This window comes from Sciurus vulgaris (assembly GCF_902686455.1).
Source record: "Sciurus vulgaris genome assembly, chromosome: 3".
In the NCBI taxonomy this organism is placed as follows: Eukaryota; Metazoa; Chordata; class Mammalia; order Rodentia; family Sciuridae; genus Sciurus; species Sciurus vulgaris.
Window position 1 is genome coordinate 141,150,349 of NC_136463.1, and position 20,848 is coordinate 141,171,196.

The window sequence follows — 20,848 nt, forward strand, 5'->3', positions numbered from 1 at the left end:
CTAGGCGATTTTAACACACCTCTCTCACTGCTGGATAGATCATCCAAACAAAAACTGAATAAAGAAACCATAGATCTCAATAACACAATCAACAATTTAGACTTAACCAATTTATATAGAATATACCATCCAACAAAGAACGAATACACTTTCTTCTCAGCAGCACATGAATCCTTCTCTAAAATAGACCATGTTTTATGGCACAAAGCTACTGTTAGCAAATACAAGAAGACAGAGATACTACCTTGTACTCTATCAGATCATAATGGATTGAAATTAGAAATAAATGACAGAATAAAAAAACAGAAACTTCTCCAATACCTGGAGATTAAATAATATGCTATTATATGATGAATGGATAACAGAAGACATCAGGAGGGAAATAAAAAAATTCTTAGAAGTAAATGAAAACAAAGACACAGCATATCAAAATCTCTGGGACACTATGAAAGCAGAACTTAGAGGAAGATTTATTTCATGGGGGGCATTCAACAAAGAAGTAGAAATCAACAAATAAATGACTTAACACTACAGCTCAAAGCCCTAGAAAAAGAAGAGTAGACCAACACCAAAAGTAGTAGAAGACAGGAAATAGTTAAAATCAGAGCCAAAATCAACAAAATTAAAACAAAAGAAACAATTGGAAAAATTAACAAAATAAAGAGTTGGTTCTTTGAAAAAATAAACAAAATTGATAAACCCTTAGCCACACTAACAAAGAGAAAGAGAGAGAAAACTCAAATTACTAAAATTCGGAATGAACAAGGAAATATCACAACAGACACAAGTGAAATACAAAACATAATTAGAAGCTATTTTGAAAATCTATACTCCAACAAAAAAGAAAACCTTGAATACATCAACAAGTTTCTAGAGACATATGAATTACCTAAACTGAACCAGGAGGATATACACAACTTAAATAAATCAATTTCAAGCAATGAAATAGAAGAGGTCATCAAAAGCCTACCAACAAAGAAAAGTCCGGGACCAGATGGGTTCTCAGCCGAGTTCTACAAAACCTTTAAAGAAGAGCTCATTCCAATACTTCTCAAAGTATTCCATGAAATAGAAGAGGAGGGAACCCTCTCAAACTCAATCTATGAAGCCAATATCACCCTGATACCTAAACCAGACAGAGACGCATCAAGGAAAGAAAATTTCAGACCAATATCCTTAATGAACATCGATGCAAAAATTCTCAACAAAATTTTAGCAAATGGCATACAAAAATATATTAAAAAGATAGTGCACCACGATCAAGTGGGTTTAATCCCAGGGATGCAAGTTTGGTTCAACATCCGGAAATCAATAAATGTCATCCAGCATATCAACAGACTTAAAGTTAAGTATCACATGATTATTTTAATAGATGCAGAAAAACATTCAATAAAATACAGCATCCCTTCGTGCTCAAAACACTAGAAAAAATAGGGATAGTGGGAACATTCCTTAACATTGTAAAGGCCATCTATGCTAAGCCCATGGCTAATATCATTCTAAATGGTGAAAAACTGAAAGCATTCCCCCTAAAAACTGGAACAAGGCAGGGATGCCCTCTTTCACCACTTCTATTCAACATCGTCCTTGAATCTCTAGCCAGAGCAATTAGATAAACCATAGAAATTAAAGGGATACGAATAGGAAAAGAAGAACTCAAACTATCCCTGTTCCCTGACGACATAATTACATATTTAGAGGAACCTGGAAGTTCCACCAGAAAACTTTTAGAACTCATAAGTGAATTCATTAAAGTAGCAGGTAACAAGATCAATGCTCATAAATCCAATGCATTTTTATACATAAGTGATGAATCTTCAGAAAGAGAAGTTAGGAAAACTACCCCATTCACAATAGCATCAAAAAAAATAAAATACTTGGGAATCAATCTCACAAAAGAGGTGAAAGACCTCTACAATGAGATCTACAGAACACTAAAGAAAGAAATTAATGAAAATCTTGAAGATGGAAAGATCTCCCACGTTCTTGGATAGGCAGAATTAATATTGTCAAAATGGCCATACTACCGGAATGCTATACAGATTCAATGCAATTCCAATTAAAATCCTAATGATGTACCTTACAGAAATAGAGAAAGCAACTATGAAATTCATCTGGAAGAATAAGAAACCCAGAATATCTAAAGCAATTAGCTTATTGGGTTAGCAGAAAGGGTGAAGCAGGGGTTATCGCAATACCAGATCTTCAACTCTACTACAAAGCAATAGTAACAGAAACAGCATGGTATTGGTACCAAAATAGAAAGGTAGATCAATGGTAAAGAATAGAGAACATGGACACAAACCCAAATAAATATAATTTTCTCATACTAGACAAAGGGGCCAAAAATATGCAATGGAGAAAAGATAGCCTCTTCAACAAATGGTGCTGGGAAAACTTGAAAACCATATGCAACAGAATGAAATTGAACCCCTATCTCTCACCCTGCACAAAACTCAACTCAAAATGGATCAACGACATTGGAATCAGACCAGAGACCCTGCATCTTATAAAAGAAAAAGTAGGTCCAAATCTTCAACTTGTTGGCTAAGGATCAGACTTCCTTAACAGTACTCCCATAGCACAAGAAATAAAAGCAAGAATCAACAACTCGGACATTGAAACTAAAAAGCTTTCTCTCAGCAAAGAAAACTATCAGTAATGTGAAGAGAGAGCCTACAGAGTGGGAGAATATCTTTGCCAGTCATACTTCAGATAGAGCGCTAATTTCCAGAATACATAAAGAACTCAAAAAACTCTACACAAAGAATACAAATAACCTAATCAACAAATGGGCTAAGGAAATGAACAGACACTTCACAGAAGATGTACAAGCAATCAACAGATATATGAAAAAATGTTCAACATCTCTAGTAATAAGAGAAATGCAAATCAAAACTACCCTAAGATTCCATCTCATCCCAATTAGAATAGGGATTGTCAAGAACGCAAGCAACAATAGTTGGAGAGGATGTGGGGAAAAAGGTACACTCATACATTGCTGGTGGGGTTGCAAATTAGTGCAGTCACTCTGGAAAGCAGTGTGGAGATTCCTCAGAAAGCTTGGAATGGAACCACCATTTGACCCAGCTATCCCACTCTTTGGCCTATACCCAAAGGTCTTAAAATGAGCATTCTACAGAGATACAGCCACATTAATGTTCATAGCTGCTCAATTCACAATAGCCAGATTGTGGATCCAACCTAGATGTCCTTCAATTGATGAATGGATAAAGAAACTGTGGTATATCTATACAATGGAATATTCCTCTGCCATGAAGAATGATAAAATTATGGCATTTGCAGGCAAATGGATGAAATTGGAGAATATTATGCTAAGTGAGATAAGCCTTTCTCAAAAAACCAAAGGACGAATGATCTCGCTGATAAGCGGATGATGACATATAATGTGGGGTAGGAGGGGTTAGGGTTGGGTTAGGGTTAGGGTTAGGGAGGGGGGCAAGAATGGAGAAAGGAAGGACTGTATAGAGGGAAAAGAGGGGTGGGAGGGATGGGGGGAAGGACAAAAATAACAGAATGAATCAAACTACATTACCCTATGTAAATTTATGATTACACAAATGGTATGCCTTGACTCCATGTTCAAACAGAGAAACAACATGTATCCTATTTGTTTACAATAAAAAAAAAAAAAGGAAAAGAAAAGTGAAGCAGGAGTCAACATAATACCAGATTTTGAACTATACTACAGTCAGAGTAACAAAAATGGCATTTTAGGGAGACGGCATCGGCAGTCATGGCGGCTCGGTGTGTTAGGCTGGCGCGGCGCAATTTCCCGGCTTTGGCGTTTTCTCTCAGGCCCTCTCCTCGGTTGTTGTGCACAGCTACAAAACAAAAGAACAATGGCCAAAGCCTGGAAGAGGACATGGGTCACAATGAGCAGACAAGAACCTCCTAGAAGAGAAGGTCAAGTTGGAAGAGCAGCTGAGAGACACCATGGAAAAATATAAACGAGCTTTGGCAGATACTGAGAACGTGAGGCAGAGGAGCCAAAAACTGGTGGAAGAGGCAAAATTATATGGCATCCAAGGCTTTTGCAAGGACTTGCTGGAGGTCGCGGACATTCTGGAGAAGGCAACACAGAGTGTTCCGGAAGAGGAAATCCAGGACGACAACCCGCACCTGAAGAGCCTGTACGAGGGGCTGGTGCTGACGGAGGCGCAGATTCAGAAAGTGTTCACAAAGCACGGCTTGCTCAGGCTCGACCCCCTTGGAGCCAAGTTCGACCCTTACGAACATGAGGCGCTCTTCCACACACCGGTAGAGGGCAAGGAGCCGGGCACAGTGGCGCTGGTTAGCAAGGTGGGGTACAAGCTGCACGGGCGCACCCTCAGGCCCGCCCTGGTGGGGGTGGTGAAGGAAGCATAGCTGCCTCCACAGGACCTCTGGTTTTTAAGCCACTTGCTACAACTCCTGAAAGGCTGGTCTGTCTGTCCTCATCTGGGAGCCCAGCCTTGATGGAAAGCTTAAGTGGCGACACAGAATCAAGCTGGTTGCACAGTTGCATTCAGGAGCTCTGGTTCGGGAGTCTGGTTTTTTAGTACCACGTGTTCAGTAGCTCCATATTCTTCCAGAAGAGGGCAGACGGGACCTCTAGAGTATGGTGAATAACACTGTATCTGCTCAAACTTGTGGTTACAAAGTACTTTAAACAAATAAAGGTCTTCAGGAACTGCCTGGCTGCCTGGCCGCCCATCTGTGCCATCCATCACCTGAGGCTCACCACAGCACTGAGTCCTGGCACCCTTGGCTGCTGCTGGGTTCACTCTGTGAAGAAAAGGCCAGAAGGGGAAACATGTTTCCTGCTAAAAAAAAAAACAGATTTGATGCCTACCTTTGCGAACATACAAGTTCATTTATGATTAGTATCCAGATGCCAGGAGTCGACCTTGGCTTCTCTGTGGAGGTGGGAAGTGAGCATGTGAATCTGAGCATCCTCACCACCTTATTTTTCCAAGTGAATTTAACAAAAGTTAATTCCTTTCCCCGTTTTGTTCGTCTCAGTTGTTTGAATCTATTCCATTAGTTACTAATGACCTCAAGGTATATTCCCTATTAAGATGGACCATCCCAGTGAGAACCGCATGCTTGACATACTTAAAATGTTGCTGTTTTATTTTAAAATTTTATTTAAGAGGATTAAAGCCTGATATGTTTATTTTCCTACTTTCTGGTAACTACGTGTCCTTTGGTGGTGACCCTTGAGCCCCAGGCAGGCGTGACTTAACTCTCCCTTCTCCACTCCATCCCTGGAGCTGGCTGCCTGGTGTGCAGGTGCCACCACCTGGGAAAGGAGCAGCCCTTCAGGCTCAGACCCTGTCACCAGAAGGCACACTACAGCAGGGGCTGCAACAAAGTACTCCAGAGCTGTAGTCACACACAGTGACTCTCTAGCAGAAGGGCCTCTGTTCCTCATTTATATTAATGTCCAGATCTTGGAGGAAGGTTGAGTGACTGGGGCATCTCTTAAAAACAAAAGGAAACTGACCTTTTACCTTTGTTAGCTGAAAGGGCAATATTGGTAAATCCATTTCCTATGTTTAAAAAAAAATGGGGCATAGTTTATATATTTTGCTAGTAATTTTGAAAGGCAAAAGCAATAATCCCATAATTAAAATCTCAATTTTTCCTACCTGAAAAAAAAAAAAAAAAAAAAAATGGCATTCTATTGGCACCAAAACAGACAATTGTACAGCATAGAAGTCATAGAAACAAGCCTGGAAATACAGTTATCTCATACTAGTCAAAGGAACCAAAAACATTCACTGGAGAAAAGACAGCCTGTTCAACAAATGGTGCTGGGAACAATGAAAATCCATGAGTAACAAAATGAAATTAAACTCCTATCTCTCATCTTGCGCAAAACTCAACTCAAAGTGGATCAAAGACTTAGGCACTAGAACAGAGACCCTATGTTCAATAGAAGAAAAATACAACCAAATCTTCACCATGTCAGCTTAGGACCCAACTTCCTTAACAAGACACCGAAAGCACAAGAAGTAAAATCAAGAATCAACAAGTAGGATAGGTTCAAACTAAAAAAGCTCCTTTTTAGTCAAGGAAACAATCAAAAATGTGAAGGGAGAGCCTACAGTATGGGAGAAAATCTCTACTACATGCACCTCACATAGATCATTAATCTCACAGATATATAAAGAACAAATAACCAAATTAAAATATGGACCACAGAACTTAACAGACACTTCACAGATGAAGAAATATGTTCAATCAACAAATATATGAAAAAAATGTTCAAAATCTCTAGCATTTAGAGGAGTGTAAATCAAAACTACTTTTAAGATTTCATCTCACTCAATCAGAATGGCAATTATCAAGAATACAAGCAACATTAAAGGTTGGCAAGTATGTGGGGGAAAAGATACACTCATTCATTGCAGGTAGAACTGCAAATTGGTATAATCACTATGGGAAGCAGTATGGAGATTCCTCAGAAAACTTGGAATGGAACCACCATTTGACCCAGTAATGCCACTCCTTGGTGTAGTCCCGAAGGACTTAAAATGAGCATACTACAGTGACACAGCCACACCAATGTTTATAGCAGCTCTATTCACACTAGCCGAACTATAGAACCAACCCAGATGCTTTTGGACAGATGAATGCATAAAGAAAATGTGGTACATATACACGATGGAATATTACTCAGCTTTGAAAAGGAATGAAATTCTGGCTTTCGTAAGTACATGAATGAGGCTGGAGCATATCAAGCTAATTGAAAGAAGTTAATCCCCAAAAGCAAAGGCCAAATGTTTTCTCTGATATGCTAATACTAATTCACAATAAAGGAGAGGTGACTAGGGAATAATAGAGGTACTTTGAATTAGACAGAGAGTAGTGAAGGGAGGGGATCTGGGGCTAGGGATGATAGTAGAATGAATTGGACGCTATTACCCTATGTACATATATGATTACATGACCAGTGTGACTCAACATCATGTACAATCAGAAGAATGAGAAGTTATACTCTATTTATGTATAATGTGTCAAAATGCATTCTACTGTTATGTATAACTAATCAGAACAAATTTTAAAAGGAGTTTTTGGAGATTAAGAACAATAAAAACAAACATATTTGCTTCCTCAGGGGTAAAACAATAATAGGAGAAGTTGGAATTAGAGGGCATGTGGGTACTCAATATACTTTCTGCTTAATTTTTCTGTAAAATTTAAACTACTGTAAAAATAGAGTCTACTAAAAGTAATAATAAAAGAAAGAATTGTAAAAAAAAAAAAAAGAAAAGAAAATGAAGTACATAAAGAATAAAGAAGGTATGTCTAAAAGATACTGACCCATCTTGAAGTGGTTCCCATTAACCAAGTGTGAGATATTTTGAACATCAAATTAAATTGTGATAGTCAAACATTATAGCTTGTTGAATAAAACAGGAATTCCCAATTCAATACTAATGCAACGAATGAATGAAGAAGCAAAATATCTTCCTTATGACAGTAGACTATGACCCAATAAATGTAAAAAAGATAATGAAGTTAGAAAGTCATATATTCCTCACCTTGGTGGTAAAATTTTGACTGGGAATGAGATATTTACATGGTCTCAAAGAATTTCCCACAAGTGATTAATTTTCAGGGAGGCAACATAAATTCTGCAATCAGGAAAAGAGATGGGTACCATCTAACAAACTGATTAAAGTGAATATCGAAAATACTAAAATAGCCAGATGTGGTGGCACACACCTATAATTTCAGCAACTCAAGAGGCTGAGGCAGGAGGATTACAAGTTTGAGGCCAGCTTCAGCAACTTAGCACCTCTGTCTCTAAATAAATAAATAGGGTTGGGAATGTGACTTAGTGGTTAAGTGCCCCAGGTTCAATCCTTGGTACCAAAACAAACAAACAAATACTGGGAAACGATGTGTATTTGATGTAACACCCTGAGGAGGACATATCATATGTGCCATGTATTTCAGCCAAGAAAATTTGCAGTTTGAACCTGATCATGAGGAAATATTAGATAAGTAAAAATTGGGGACGTTCTATTAAATGACTGTCCTACACATTTTAAAAACTGAGCAAGAAGGACTGTTGAAGGCTTTAGAGCTTCTCTAGATGAAAGGACAATAAAAAGTCAGGACAACTAAGTATAACACATGATCATGGATTAGATTCTAAACTATAAAAACAATACTTCTAAAGGTCTTTTCTTTGACAACTGATTAAATTTGAATATATACCATGGATTAGATAATTTCATTGCATCAATAACTAAATTTCCTGATTACGTTAAATTTGTTTAGGTCAAAGAATTTTCTCATTTGTTGGGAAAGCACAATGAAATATTTAGGAATAAATGGGATGAAAATCTTTGACCTACTCTCAAATTTATATGGAAAAAAAAAAACCCATGTGTATAACTAGATCTGTAGATAGACACAGATATAAGGAAAGAGGATGACAGCGTGAGAGACAGGGAGACCAGAGAGAGAGAAAAACAAATGGGACCGGTTGTACACATTGGATGAATGGTGGTATAGAGGATACCTAGGAACTCCCCATCACACTCTTGCATTTGTTTAAATTTATTTCAAAGTAAATTTTACCAAGAAAAATATTCTTCCCATGACTTTCCAGAACATACAGTAGACTAAAAAGCCTACACAACATGGCCCCCAGGTACCTCTTCCTTTTCACTGTCTCTCACGTCTCTCCTATCATCCCTTTGCTGTTACCCTGATCATGTTATTCATGATACTAAGCATGTACTTTCCACTGAATTTTTGAATTTTCCCTTTAGTCTAAAATGCTTTTGTTCCACTTTATTCAAGTCTCTGCTCCAATATGGCCTCCTCTTCCTAGAGGGTTTTTTTCTGAATTTCCTACCCTTTCTAGCTCTGTGATCAGTTTTCTATTTCTCAACCTCCTTTGTCTTTGCTGCACTTATTACCTATCAACATCACCATTCATGCTCATTTCTAGTTAGCTTATTTTCCTCTTCTTCTTGATACAGTATAAACTCTAGGGCACAGAGATTTTGTTTTTTGGGTACTCTATCTCTAGTACCTAACAATGACTGGCATACAAGTGGACTAAAAATATTTGTGAATAAAATGTTTGTAAATAAAATACCTGAAAGTGAAATATTTTTAAATGAAATCAATTATACTTTTAAACATAATTCCAATGAACATAAAGTAGATTTGCATGGAAGAAACCTTTGAAAATAGTGACATAAAAAGTTTAATTATGTTTACTGTTTGGTAAACCCAGAATTCAAAAAACTCAGAATTATTAAAAAGGAAAGAAAGGCATTAGTGCTCTTTGAAGTTTACTTCCAACGTGCTCTGCAGCCTCACACTCCACTCCGGTCCAGCTCACCTTGACAAGAGCACTCCTTTGCAGACAGGTGCTCTCTTCCTTGCCTGCAGTCACTGTTGCCTGGCATGCTTTTCTTTCTGTGGTGCAGAGAGACCAAAGTCAAATGTCATTTTCTCTTTGAAGGCGTTCTCTCTGTCAGGCTGTTGGATTCTCTCTCTTCAACAGTTTTGTGCTGAGCCATACATATAAGGTCTTTCTTGTAGACCTGAGCATATTGTAGTTTGAATATGTTTACATTGACATCTCCCATTGGTGCAATATCCTCAAAGATGGGCAACATGTCTGATTTGGCTTCAGAAATGTCAATTTCAACCCATTGGCCTACACATGCTACGTACATGCCAACATTGTTCTTGCTGCTTTCCCCCAGGAAGAATAGTGAATATCTCATCAGTAGAGTGACTTGTCATATATTGCTTTTCTTCAGACATTAAACAAGCTCACTATGCTCTCACATTAGGAAAATGAACATACTCAATGTAAGAGCCAGACAAATAATAATCAGAATCCATTTATATGATACTGTCAACCCCAATAGTCAGTAAGAGAAGAGTGAAAAAACTTCTGACCTCTCTGGAAATTTAACCAACTTTATTGATCAACCAACATGCAATTTATTAACAGCCTACTCCCTAGTATCCTCTATTAGTATTTTGGATTAAATTATATCACATTTGTTTTACAATTCAAGAATAAGAAAGTATTTGGAAAATGTGCAGTAACTTGTAGAACTAGATGTACTAACTTGTTCTAGTTCTGATAGCTAGAATTCAGGTAGAAAAAAAGAAAGGAAAATCATAGAAATAATCCTCAAAAATGTATAAAACATAATGTGATCATTTACTCTAAAAGTGAGTAGACCAAAATACTTGATTATTCCTTAAAGTAACAACTTTTAAATATTAAAGAATATAGTGTAAAATATATTTTGAAAACATTTCCAGAAGAATTGGAACATTGAACTGTGTGTGTGTGTGCACACAAGTGGAAATATAAATTTCTATTCATGAAAAATTTAACCCATGCAAAGCAGTTTAACCACTATAATAGGTCTTTATGGTTGCTATTATGATAATAATTGGGTCTATTGTCCTTGAAAAAAGTGATAGTTTGATTAAAATATTATAGGAAAATAATTATTACCAGAAACATAAACTGGATTTTTATTTTCATAAGACAAAATATTATTTGGAAATCAAAGAGCCTTCTGAAGAAAAACAGCACAGCATAACTAATGTTTTCTGGGAAAAGCACCTTATTTGAAAGTATTTATATGAATCTCTGGATATTTCATGCCTCTGAAGGGAACCATTTCAAGATAATGAGCTATGAAATGGCAAACATTAATCCCCACCTAGTCTTTCAGATAGAAAATTATTTCCCTTAGGTATTTGATACTGCCAAAGAGCTACTGACTAGTCCTGAAGGAGGTAATATTCTAGATTTACTTTTTTTTGAAAAATCTCATAACTCAGTGATTTCCATATAAAAATATGGCATAGAGCCACAAGACAGAGAATAAATCAAGCTGTTTTAAAGTGCATAATTTTTACATTTGCATTTTAAGCTCACAGAAGCATACAAAATCAGCAAAGCAATAACAAAATTGACATCATTATTGCAAGCTCTCTATTATTAAATGTTCCCACTAGGCTAAAGTAGTTTAATTAAGCTTTTGTTCTTATATATTTCTATTCATTTCTTTTGACTGCATTGTCTAAAATTCTTTTTCAGAAGTAGGAATCACTTCTTATGTACTCTCATTACTTAGTTTCTGTTCTCTATTGTGTAACAAAATTCATAACCACAAAGTCTGTGATTTGATGTCATTAAATAGATATTGGAATAGCTTATAGTTCTTAGAGTTAACTAAGTGGGCACATGCTATAAAAAGGCAAAATAATAATCCTTTAACCACACAAATTAAACATGATGAGGAAATCTGTCCTTTCTTTGATCTCCAGTTTTCATTAACTTATTTACCTGTTTATATTAGCTCTTCATCTCTTCTTGACAATTCTGGGTACTTCACTCCTCAACCTGAGCACTTAATTGAAAAAACAAAATAAAACATCAAATTAAGCATTCGATACCCATCAATTACTAAATGGAAAAACCTAGTCACTATTTTATAAATTAAAATATTGCACTTGATTTCAAATACAGTAACTATTAAAGTGTGATGGTACATTTTAGTCTTAAAAATTTAGAAGGTATGCTAAACATTTTTTCCAACAGTACAGAGAAATAAAGGAGCATTTGCTTCATCTCCTAGCATTGCTTAATGGGTTCGCAGTAAGTTTTCAACAATTTTAACTCAAAGCTTTAACTCCCAAAGTTAAATATTTGAATGTATTAATATTTTTTATTTATTTTATTTATAGATGACATGAATAAAGTCAGACAACTTAGCTTCTAGTCTGGTCTTCCTTTTTTTTTTTTTTTTTTTAGAAATGGTAAACATTTTTTCATTGGGAGTTTTTTCTTGAGCATAATAAGAATATGCACAAAAAACAGATTCTGGTCTTTTCACCAACACAATTCATGCTGATCACTCTTCTATTCTTTAGGATATTTTATGTTTTCTATTCTTTCTCTTCCTCTGCTTCTGCTGTTCTTCCTCCTCTTTTTCCTCTTTATGTTCACAGAGTTGAGTTAATCTCATCATAGCATTCTCATCAGTTAATTGGTTTTATATTATTGTCCATCCATAAGTCTATTTTCAACCTCTCTGAGTCACACTAACATATTTGATATATGCAAAGAAACACACATAGTGGTGAAGCTTGTGAACTCTGGAGCCAGAAAGCCAAAGTTTGAATCCTAGATTCAACCTACTAGCTGTGTTAATGACTGCTCACTAACATGTAATTTTTTAAAATGTTTTCATTAGTGCATTATGGCTATACACAACAGTGGGTTACATTTTGACATAATCATGTGCATAAAATGTAATTTGCTCCATTTCAGTGCCCAGTACTTCCTCCTGTTCTCCTTTCTCTGTTTCACTCTCTTATTCTATTTATTAATTCTCTTTCTGTAAATTGGTGTTTTAAAGACATACATAAAGGTGAATTCACTGTGGTATACTCATATATGCCCATAGCATAATTGGTTAATTTCATTCTGGAGTTCCTCCTTTTTTCTATTTTCTTCCCTCCTACTCAGTTCCTTTCCTCTCCTCCACTGATCTCCCTTTCATTTCCATGGGATTTATCACTCTCCTGAGCTTCAGCATACAAGAGAAGACATCCAACCTTGACTTCTGAGTCTGGCTTATTTCACTTTAGCATAATGTTCTCCAGTTCCATTCATTTACCAGCAAATGCCATAATTTCAATTTTTTTACAACTAAGTAAAACTCCATTGTATACAACATGTGATCCTTCATGTTACTTATTTTTCTACACCAGTTCTGCTTCTGCAACATGGTATAATAATACCTGCTTCTAGATTGTTCTGAGGTGAAGTTATTTGTATAAATAAATAAATACTGTGTGTATATAAAACACACCACATATATATTTATACTCATGGCAAATGCATTAGCTAATTCTATATGGTCTTATATTTGTATGTGTTTCCTTAAAACATTTTTATAAAATAATGTTTTATGCAATTTCTTACATTTTCCCTTCAAGTCTGTATTGAGACCCATCAGTTTTGCTCTCTATAAAAGTAAGCGATTGCTTCTAAATGTTGAATAGTAATACTACTGTGTTCATTCTTTATGTGACATTTTCTTGCCCATGGAAAAAGATAGAAACACTAAATTAAACATTCATGCATATGTTTTCTCATATTGACCTCTGTGTTTTGGCTTTTTGTTGTTGTTATTGTTTTGGTACTGAGGATTAAACCCGGGATACCTAACCAGAGGTGCCACTGAGCAACTTCCCCAGCCCATTTTTATTTTTTTATTTTGAGACAGGTTCTCGCTAAGTTGCTCAGGGCCTCACTAAGTTGCTAAAGCTGGCTTTGAACTTGGGGTCCTCCTGCCTCAGTCTCCTGAGTCACTGGAATGTGGTATGGTTTTGATATGAGGTATTCCCTAAAAGGTCCTATTAATGCAAGAATATTCATAGGTAAAATGATCAAACTGAGAGCTGTAACTTAATCAGCCTGCCCTAGTCTGAATGAACTGGGTGGTAACTGTAGGCAGGTGGGGATAGGGATTATAAGAGGTGAGTCACTCCAGGTGTGCCTGGAAGGTGCATTTTCCCTGTGGTCCCTTCTCTTTCCCTTTGCTTCCTGGCCCCAATGTGAGCTGAGCAACTTACCTCCACTGGGCCCTTCCACTGCCTCACCTTGCTCCCAGAGAAATGGAGTTACTATGGACTAAGACACCTTAAGACACCTATGAGCCCCAGATAAACCTTCCTTTCTCTACGTTGTTCTTGTATTTTGGTCATTGTAACACATAGGCTGACAAAGTCAGTGAGAGTGGGCTATATATATATCCAACACTGCTTCTGCTGAGTTATAGACACTTCCTTGCACCAGTGCTATTGTATTAGAATCTGGAATGTCTAGTAATTCACCTACTTGGCCAGGAGATCAAGCGGGTGTTTTCCCCCAGTTTTGCCAAAACTTTGTATTATTAGATGTTTTGCCATTCAGAAGAGTGGCAACTTAAGCATTCATTTAAAACGTAATCGTGTACATGATTTCCAAAAAGATTCAAGTGTATTTTTCTCCATTTGGTGAGCCTTTTATGCAAAATAGTTTACCCAATGATTTGTCATAATAGTTTTATTTTAAGTGAAATTCTTTGGGTATTGCTTTCTGGTCTCTCTGTTCCTGTGTCTCATGGTTCTTGTCTGAATACTTGTGTTTTCATTTCCTTTCTATGCTTTTTCATTATGTCCTTTTTGAAAAAATAAAAAATAAAACTTATTTTCCAGACACATTTTGGAATAAATTTGCCTTGTTCTCCCAAACGTCATTATCAGATTTTGGGAAATGCATTGGCTATATACACACATGCACACACACACACACACACACACACATATATTGCTTAAATATATATTTGCTAAAAAAATCTTTTGCATTCTTTGCTAAATAAAATGAGGATTTTGTTGTCATCCAAGGAATATATTTTCTTTACTTTTTATGAAATATTGAAAGCATACCAATAGAAATAGAATTAGCATGTAGTTACCCACAACTTAACTTTGCTGGGTAAATATTTTATAATATTTACTTAATATATTATTTAAGCAATGAAATATTAGAGAACTCTTTGGATTCCTCTTTAATTTCTCCCAGGTTTTTCTTCTCATGGTAAACTATACTGAATTAAATATTTGTCATTATTATGTATACTTTAATAATTATATGTAATTTTTTTAAGTTTTAAAAACATAAATGAGATATTTCATTATAATTTTATTGTTAAACAAAGCTTTAGTTTGATATAAGAAAAGAAAAAGAAAGAATAATGTCTGTCAGAGTTTATTTATATTATAAATGATCAATAATGAAATTTACATTCAATAACTTTTACTAAATTGGTTCTGTATTTTGACTTTATGAAAATATTTAAAATGTCTCAAACCTAAAGTTCACATAAATATGTTTGAAATGTTATTTTTGTCTTGTGTTTTTTAATTTTTGTCTTTTAGTTATAAATTGATAAGGCATACTTATATAGATTTATTTATGGAGTAAAAGTTATGTTATGATCAATTTATGAATACGATGTGGATGAAATTTAAAACTCTAATTAACATCTATTGTCTCAAATATTTAACAATACTTTTGTCGTAAGAACATTTGAAATTTATTCTTTTAGTAATTGGTTTTCTCCCTCCCTGAGTGGTGGTGTGGGCGTAGGTTTTGTGACAGCCAAGTGCTGTTGAACTCCAGAGGATTGTGGAACTAGCTACTGCTCTTTGTTGATAGCCTCTATGGTGGTCATCTCCAGGGCAGAATGAGGTAAGCTGGTACTGGAGGCAGGCCACCTAGGGAATACAGTCAGGCAGAGCTTCCAACCACCATGGAAGTGACCAGCAACATTGTAAGGGCTTTGATGGTGGCTCTAATCAGGTGCTATCACTAGCAGGTACATGGCGCTACCACCAAGACTGTAGACTGGTCACTGGGGCTGTGCCTCTGCTTTGTGCCTACCTGGCCCCAGGTCATCTAGTTGCACAGCTTTCCTTTATATTCCTCGTGAGGTGAGATCAGCGTGCACTTTCTAGGAGTGCCTCAGATTGCTAGGTAAGCCAGATTTCTGCCTGTAGTTCTTCACTCTGCTGGAACTGTAGCACTTAAGGAATGAATGATCTCTGTTCCACACTGAGCAATGTTTCAGTAGATAAGCACAGGCTACTGTAAATATTCTGAGGCAGCAATTTTTTTCACTGCACTGAGTTTGAAAATAAAATGTTTAATAGGTTGGGAACAGGTTGCTTCCTAATTTTAATTTTGTTGTAGTTGATACCTTTATTAAAGAGACATTTATTTCTGATTTTGTCTTACATTATTCTGCATATAAGTTTCCTTATTTTTTGTCTTACTTTTCTTCATACCCTCCCTGTTATCAAGTATATTGTCTTGTATTTTGTAGAGGCCTGTTAATATTTTTATTTATTGATGTTTGAAAATAGATCTCCCAAAGATTCAGAAATAAAGGTAAGTCTGATCTTTTTGATGATGTGGTTCTCAGTTTATATCACTATGTCTTTTTGTTTCTTATTAATCAAAATTGCTTTTCTGGTTTTTATTCTCCCTGTCTTTTGTTTTTCATTTCTTGATGATTTCTTTTCTTTCTGTGCATTTTTATCTTCTAAAGAAAATATAAATCAGTAATCAAAGGTCAATAAGTCTCATTTCAGCTACTGTAATTTTATAATTAATATTTAAAATTTTTATATCCTTATGGGTAAAAAAAATTATCCTTAACAAAATATTTTGCTAAAAATTTCTGCGTGTATGTCTTTACTGCAACAAGGAAAGAGAATAATAATATTTTCAGAAGCCCTCAGAGAAACCTCCTTTGGCTGAGAAATTATTCTTGCTTGCAGCTTAATATTTCTGAGAGAGATAGAGAGGTACCTCTAAGAAAATCATTCCTAAGAAAAGGAAACAGTGTTTATGATTAGAAGTGACTATTTAATCAGCCTTCAATTATTTTCTATCATTTAATGTAGTAAAATTTAATTTCACTGGTATTAAAAAAGCAAAAGCAAATACAAAAACCCTAAGATCTAGTCCGAATGTTGTCTCCTAGTCTTGTTTTGTTTTTTAACCACAGGCTTAGTGGTGAAGAGAAAGAGAGAGAGAGAGAGAGAGAAAGGGAGGGAGGGAGGGAGGGAGGGAGGAAGGAAGGAAGGAAGGCAGGAAGGAAGGCAGGAAGGAAGGAAGGAAGGAAGGAAGGAAGGAAGGAAGGAAGGAAGGAAGGAAGGAAGGAAGGAAGGAAAAACTTCCTAATATATCAAAACTTGGGTCCTAGGTATAAGGGACATAGACATCACATGGTCTGGTTCCCAACTAATCTAAGAACAGTCTATGAAGAGTCACTTCAACTGAGAACTGCGGATGGACAGAACTCTATATCACATAGTGGAATGAGAAACAATACTAAATTTTAGCTTTTGTTTTTTGCTTATTACTAAATTTATTTTCATGCTAAGGATATTTAATGTTTTTAAAACTTCTACTTCAGAAAATTTGAGATTTTTCTTCATTCTCTCAAATAGAATTGATATTGAAAGTATTAATGACTGAACAACAATTTAAGTCTTTCATTTCTGGGTAAGGATTTACATTATTATATATACATGTTTACAGTTGTTCCTCTGTGTCCATATTTTCTGCATTATTCATTCAACCATCCACAAATCACGACGTTTGAAAAAAGTTACTTTATTATTGATCATGTATGGACTTTATTCTTGTCATTATTCCCTAAACAATTCAGAGTAACAACTATCTACATATCATTTATACTTTATGAGGTATTAGAAGTAGTCCAGAGATACTTTGAAGAATATGGAGAGTTGTGCATGGTTATTTGCCAATCCTGTGCCATTTCATATAACAGAATTGAGCATCTGCATATTTTGGTATCCTGAATCCAATCCCCCTTAGTGTACTGATACATACACATATATAACATTCACATGCATGTAAAACATACATACATGTTTCTATGTGTACAGGTAGATTATTATTCATACTGTCCAAGTCTGTGGATCTTTTTTCCCAATGATTTTATCTGTTTATTCTTAAGAATAAGATGTTGAAATTCCCACAAATCCTTGGTAGATTTTCAGTTTCTCTTCAAAAGTCTTAAAGAATTCTTTCTCTCTTTACTTCAAAATGATACTGTCAAGTACTTAATGAATTCTGTCCATTATATTTTGGAAGATTCAGTATTTTATTGCTTATTGATGTTCCTCTTTGTCCATTAAATATCTTACCTTAATTTCTAATTTCTACTTTTTCCAGCAATATGACCTTAAATGTATTCTTTTTAATGGTATCTGTCAAGTATATCTGTATTTCTCTCTTTCTTTACATTTTTTCTATAATTATTTGTATATCTTGCAGTCATTTCATGTATGTTCAAAGTATAAGACTGTTTTAAATTTTCTGTGTTTATCTGGGGCATCAATTTATCCACGGTCTTTAAGATTACTGAATCTCAACCATTTTGATTGCCTTCATTGCTTTCTTGGTTTTTTTGTGTGTAAGTTCTGCTGAATTGATGGTTTTAAAATTAAAATAAAATATTGTACTATTACATTTTGTACAAAATTAATTTAGAATTATGCACAATTTAATTGATATTATCATAGACAACCGATTACTTTATCTGACGCCAGTCTCTTAGGTTTGGTTCAAGTGATATTAATTTTGTTGCAGCAAGCCATCTTTTCAGAAAGAACTTATTCCTAACAGACTTCGAGCTCCTGCATATCCAAAATTAACTGTATTTTACTCTCCTAGTCAAATGTTCATTTTACTAGCTACACAGTACTGGAGTTAACATCACTCTTCCCTCATGACATGGGAGGGTTTGATTGATTGCCTTTATATTCTCAATTCAAGCTGAGCTTGATGACTCTCTGTCTCTTTCTTTTCTTTGCATGTGACATACTTTGCTCTTTGAAAATATTAACAATTCTATCTTATCTGTGCAGTCTTAAATGTCACTAACATTTATCTGGATTTTAGCCTATTTTTATTCCCTTTGTTCAGATCTTAGTTGTTCATTTTAAAGGCTGGACTCATTTATTTAATTGTTGATTATTTATTTCACTCATTCCTCTCTGCTATTTTGGTTAGAACATAGAACCTGGAACCCTACAAGATGGCTATTTTACACACACACACGCACACCCCACATGATTCTTTACATACTCTTATTTTATTTCTTTTTTTTTCCTCTGCTTTCTCAGAAATTTTCACTCTGACTCTTCTAGTTTACTATCTTCAGCTGTTTCCATTCTGTTTTCAAGATAGATACACATACTAATAGGTATTTTCATTTATGTAAAGAACTTTGAGTATTCACTTTTTTAAATTGCATATTTTCTAGAATACGTTGACCTCTCTTATCTCTATAATTATATTAAATTACATTATTGATCCCTATTAACTCTCTTTCTTCATGACTTAGTTTTAAATTAGTTTTGATGTCTCTATTTCATGACCTGGCTTTTAATATAAATATCTGGTAATACTAGGATGTCCATTTATGTTTCTGGCATAAGTCTTAGATGGCAGATTTTATTTTTTCAATCCAAATAGGAATCCTCTTTGCCCTGTTGAGGAAAAGCAAACTTATAGTAGCCCAGCTCTGAGTTTTTCAGAGAAAGGTTGAGACACGTAGCTGCATAAAGTATGGGCAGCTTATACAATAGGCGTGCCACTTCCGTCCCTATCTGGGATAATCTCTGCACCAACACCTGATATCTTATAGATTTGGATTTCTTATGTTATAGAACCCTAATTTCCTATAGGGTTACTTGCTTAATAATTAACATTTAATTTCAAACCCCCATGATTAGGATAAGGTTGGCACAAAATACATAATGGAAAGCAAAGAAATCCTCATAAAGTAGAGCTTTATCCTGTATAAAATAGCAAACTTCAATGTTTCATTATTTCCCTATTCTATCCTTCTTTTCTGGCCTATTTCTCTTTCTGTTCCAATATCCAGACTAAGCACTGCCTCTGGACACACGAGTCCAGTTTGTCAGAAAGCAGTACTTGAGGTTTAGTGAAGGACAAATTTTTTTCTGATGCCAATCACTTAGTATAGATGGACAGTGGGACTGACCCTCTGATGTAATTATTCTGAAAGCAACACTTACATTACTCAGATGATTGCTGCCCTCTTAACTCCATGCTGACTTTCTTCCCACCTGATATTTATGATGAGAATTACTCTTTCTTTTGCCAGCCGTGTTCCTTTATTTTAGGCTGAAGTTTATCTTTTCTGATCCTTATAGGATTCCAAGTCTTTGTTCTGTTTTAAAGGTTCCATGATGCCCAGTCTGCTGAATGAGAGGGGAAGTAGATATGTGCTCTAACCACCAAAGTGATTCAGATTCCCCCAGGACAGTAGTTCCTTACACAGCATTTTTGCCTCTCACCTCAAAACTGTGTTAATGGATAACTTCTTTCATTTTTTTTGAAGAGCGCCAATCATTAGAATCTATCATGAAAAGAGAAGTGATTCTAGGCTACTGAAAGAATCAGTCAGAAATCTACTGATAACATTCATTTTATCCCTCTACCTTTTCATTTGGAGGCATTCTCTTTTATCTTTGACAATACAGATAGTTTGAAGGACCTTGCCTTTTCTTTATAGATCAGAGGAGAGCTCTTCAATTCAAGAGATGTTGCAATGAAAAGTTAGCCTTTCTTTATTTTTTTAATGTTATATTTAGAAGAAGCCACCTTGTCTGAGAAAATGTGCAATGAAAATTAAGTAGCATGACAGAAGGAAGAATAGAACACTAGTCCTTTCTTAGTTCCTGAACATTTGAAACTCGATGGCTACTTAAGTTGGCAATGTCTAGCATATATAAGAATTTATATGATTTGGAGGTCAATTGCAGACTTTTCCTTTAATGAATGAAAATCTTTTAGACATTGGTTAGTGCAGTGCGAAGACAGTTCTCAAAAGAGTAACTCCACATCCTTTTATGCAAATGTATACAGTATTATAGAACCCTAATTTCCTACAGGGTTACTTGCTTAATAACTAGCACTTAATTTCAAATCCCCATGATTAGGATAAGGTTGGCACAAAGTACAGAATGGAAAGCAAAGAAATCCTCATCCCTGGTCTACATCACTCAATGGATGTCATAACCATGAAGGGAAGAGGCATAGGCATCTGTAGTTTTATGATTTCACATAAAATCATATTGTAGTTTTCTTGTGATTTTCACACATCATCTTTTTCTACCTTCTAATCTGTGCTATTGACTTGTGGGCTATAACTGTTAT

The 20,848-nt window shown here is 35.4% G+C and overlaps 1 protein-coding gene across 1 annotated transcript; it reads left to right on the forward strand.

Moving 5' to 3' along the window:
• The first annotated feature begins 3,743 nt into the window (after window positions 1–3,743).
• Window positions 3,744–5,187, forward strand: LOC306657204 (grpE protein homolog 1, mitochondrial-like). Its single transcript, XM_079132984.1, is given in 2 exon segments — window positions 3,744–3,902; window positions 3,905–5,187. Coding segments are annotated over 2 exon segments (630 nt in total). The 5' UTR covers window positions 3,744–3,757; the 3' UTR covers window positions 4,390–5,187.
• Window positions 5,188–20,848: the final 15,661 nt, after the last annotated feature.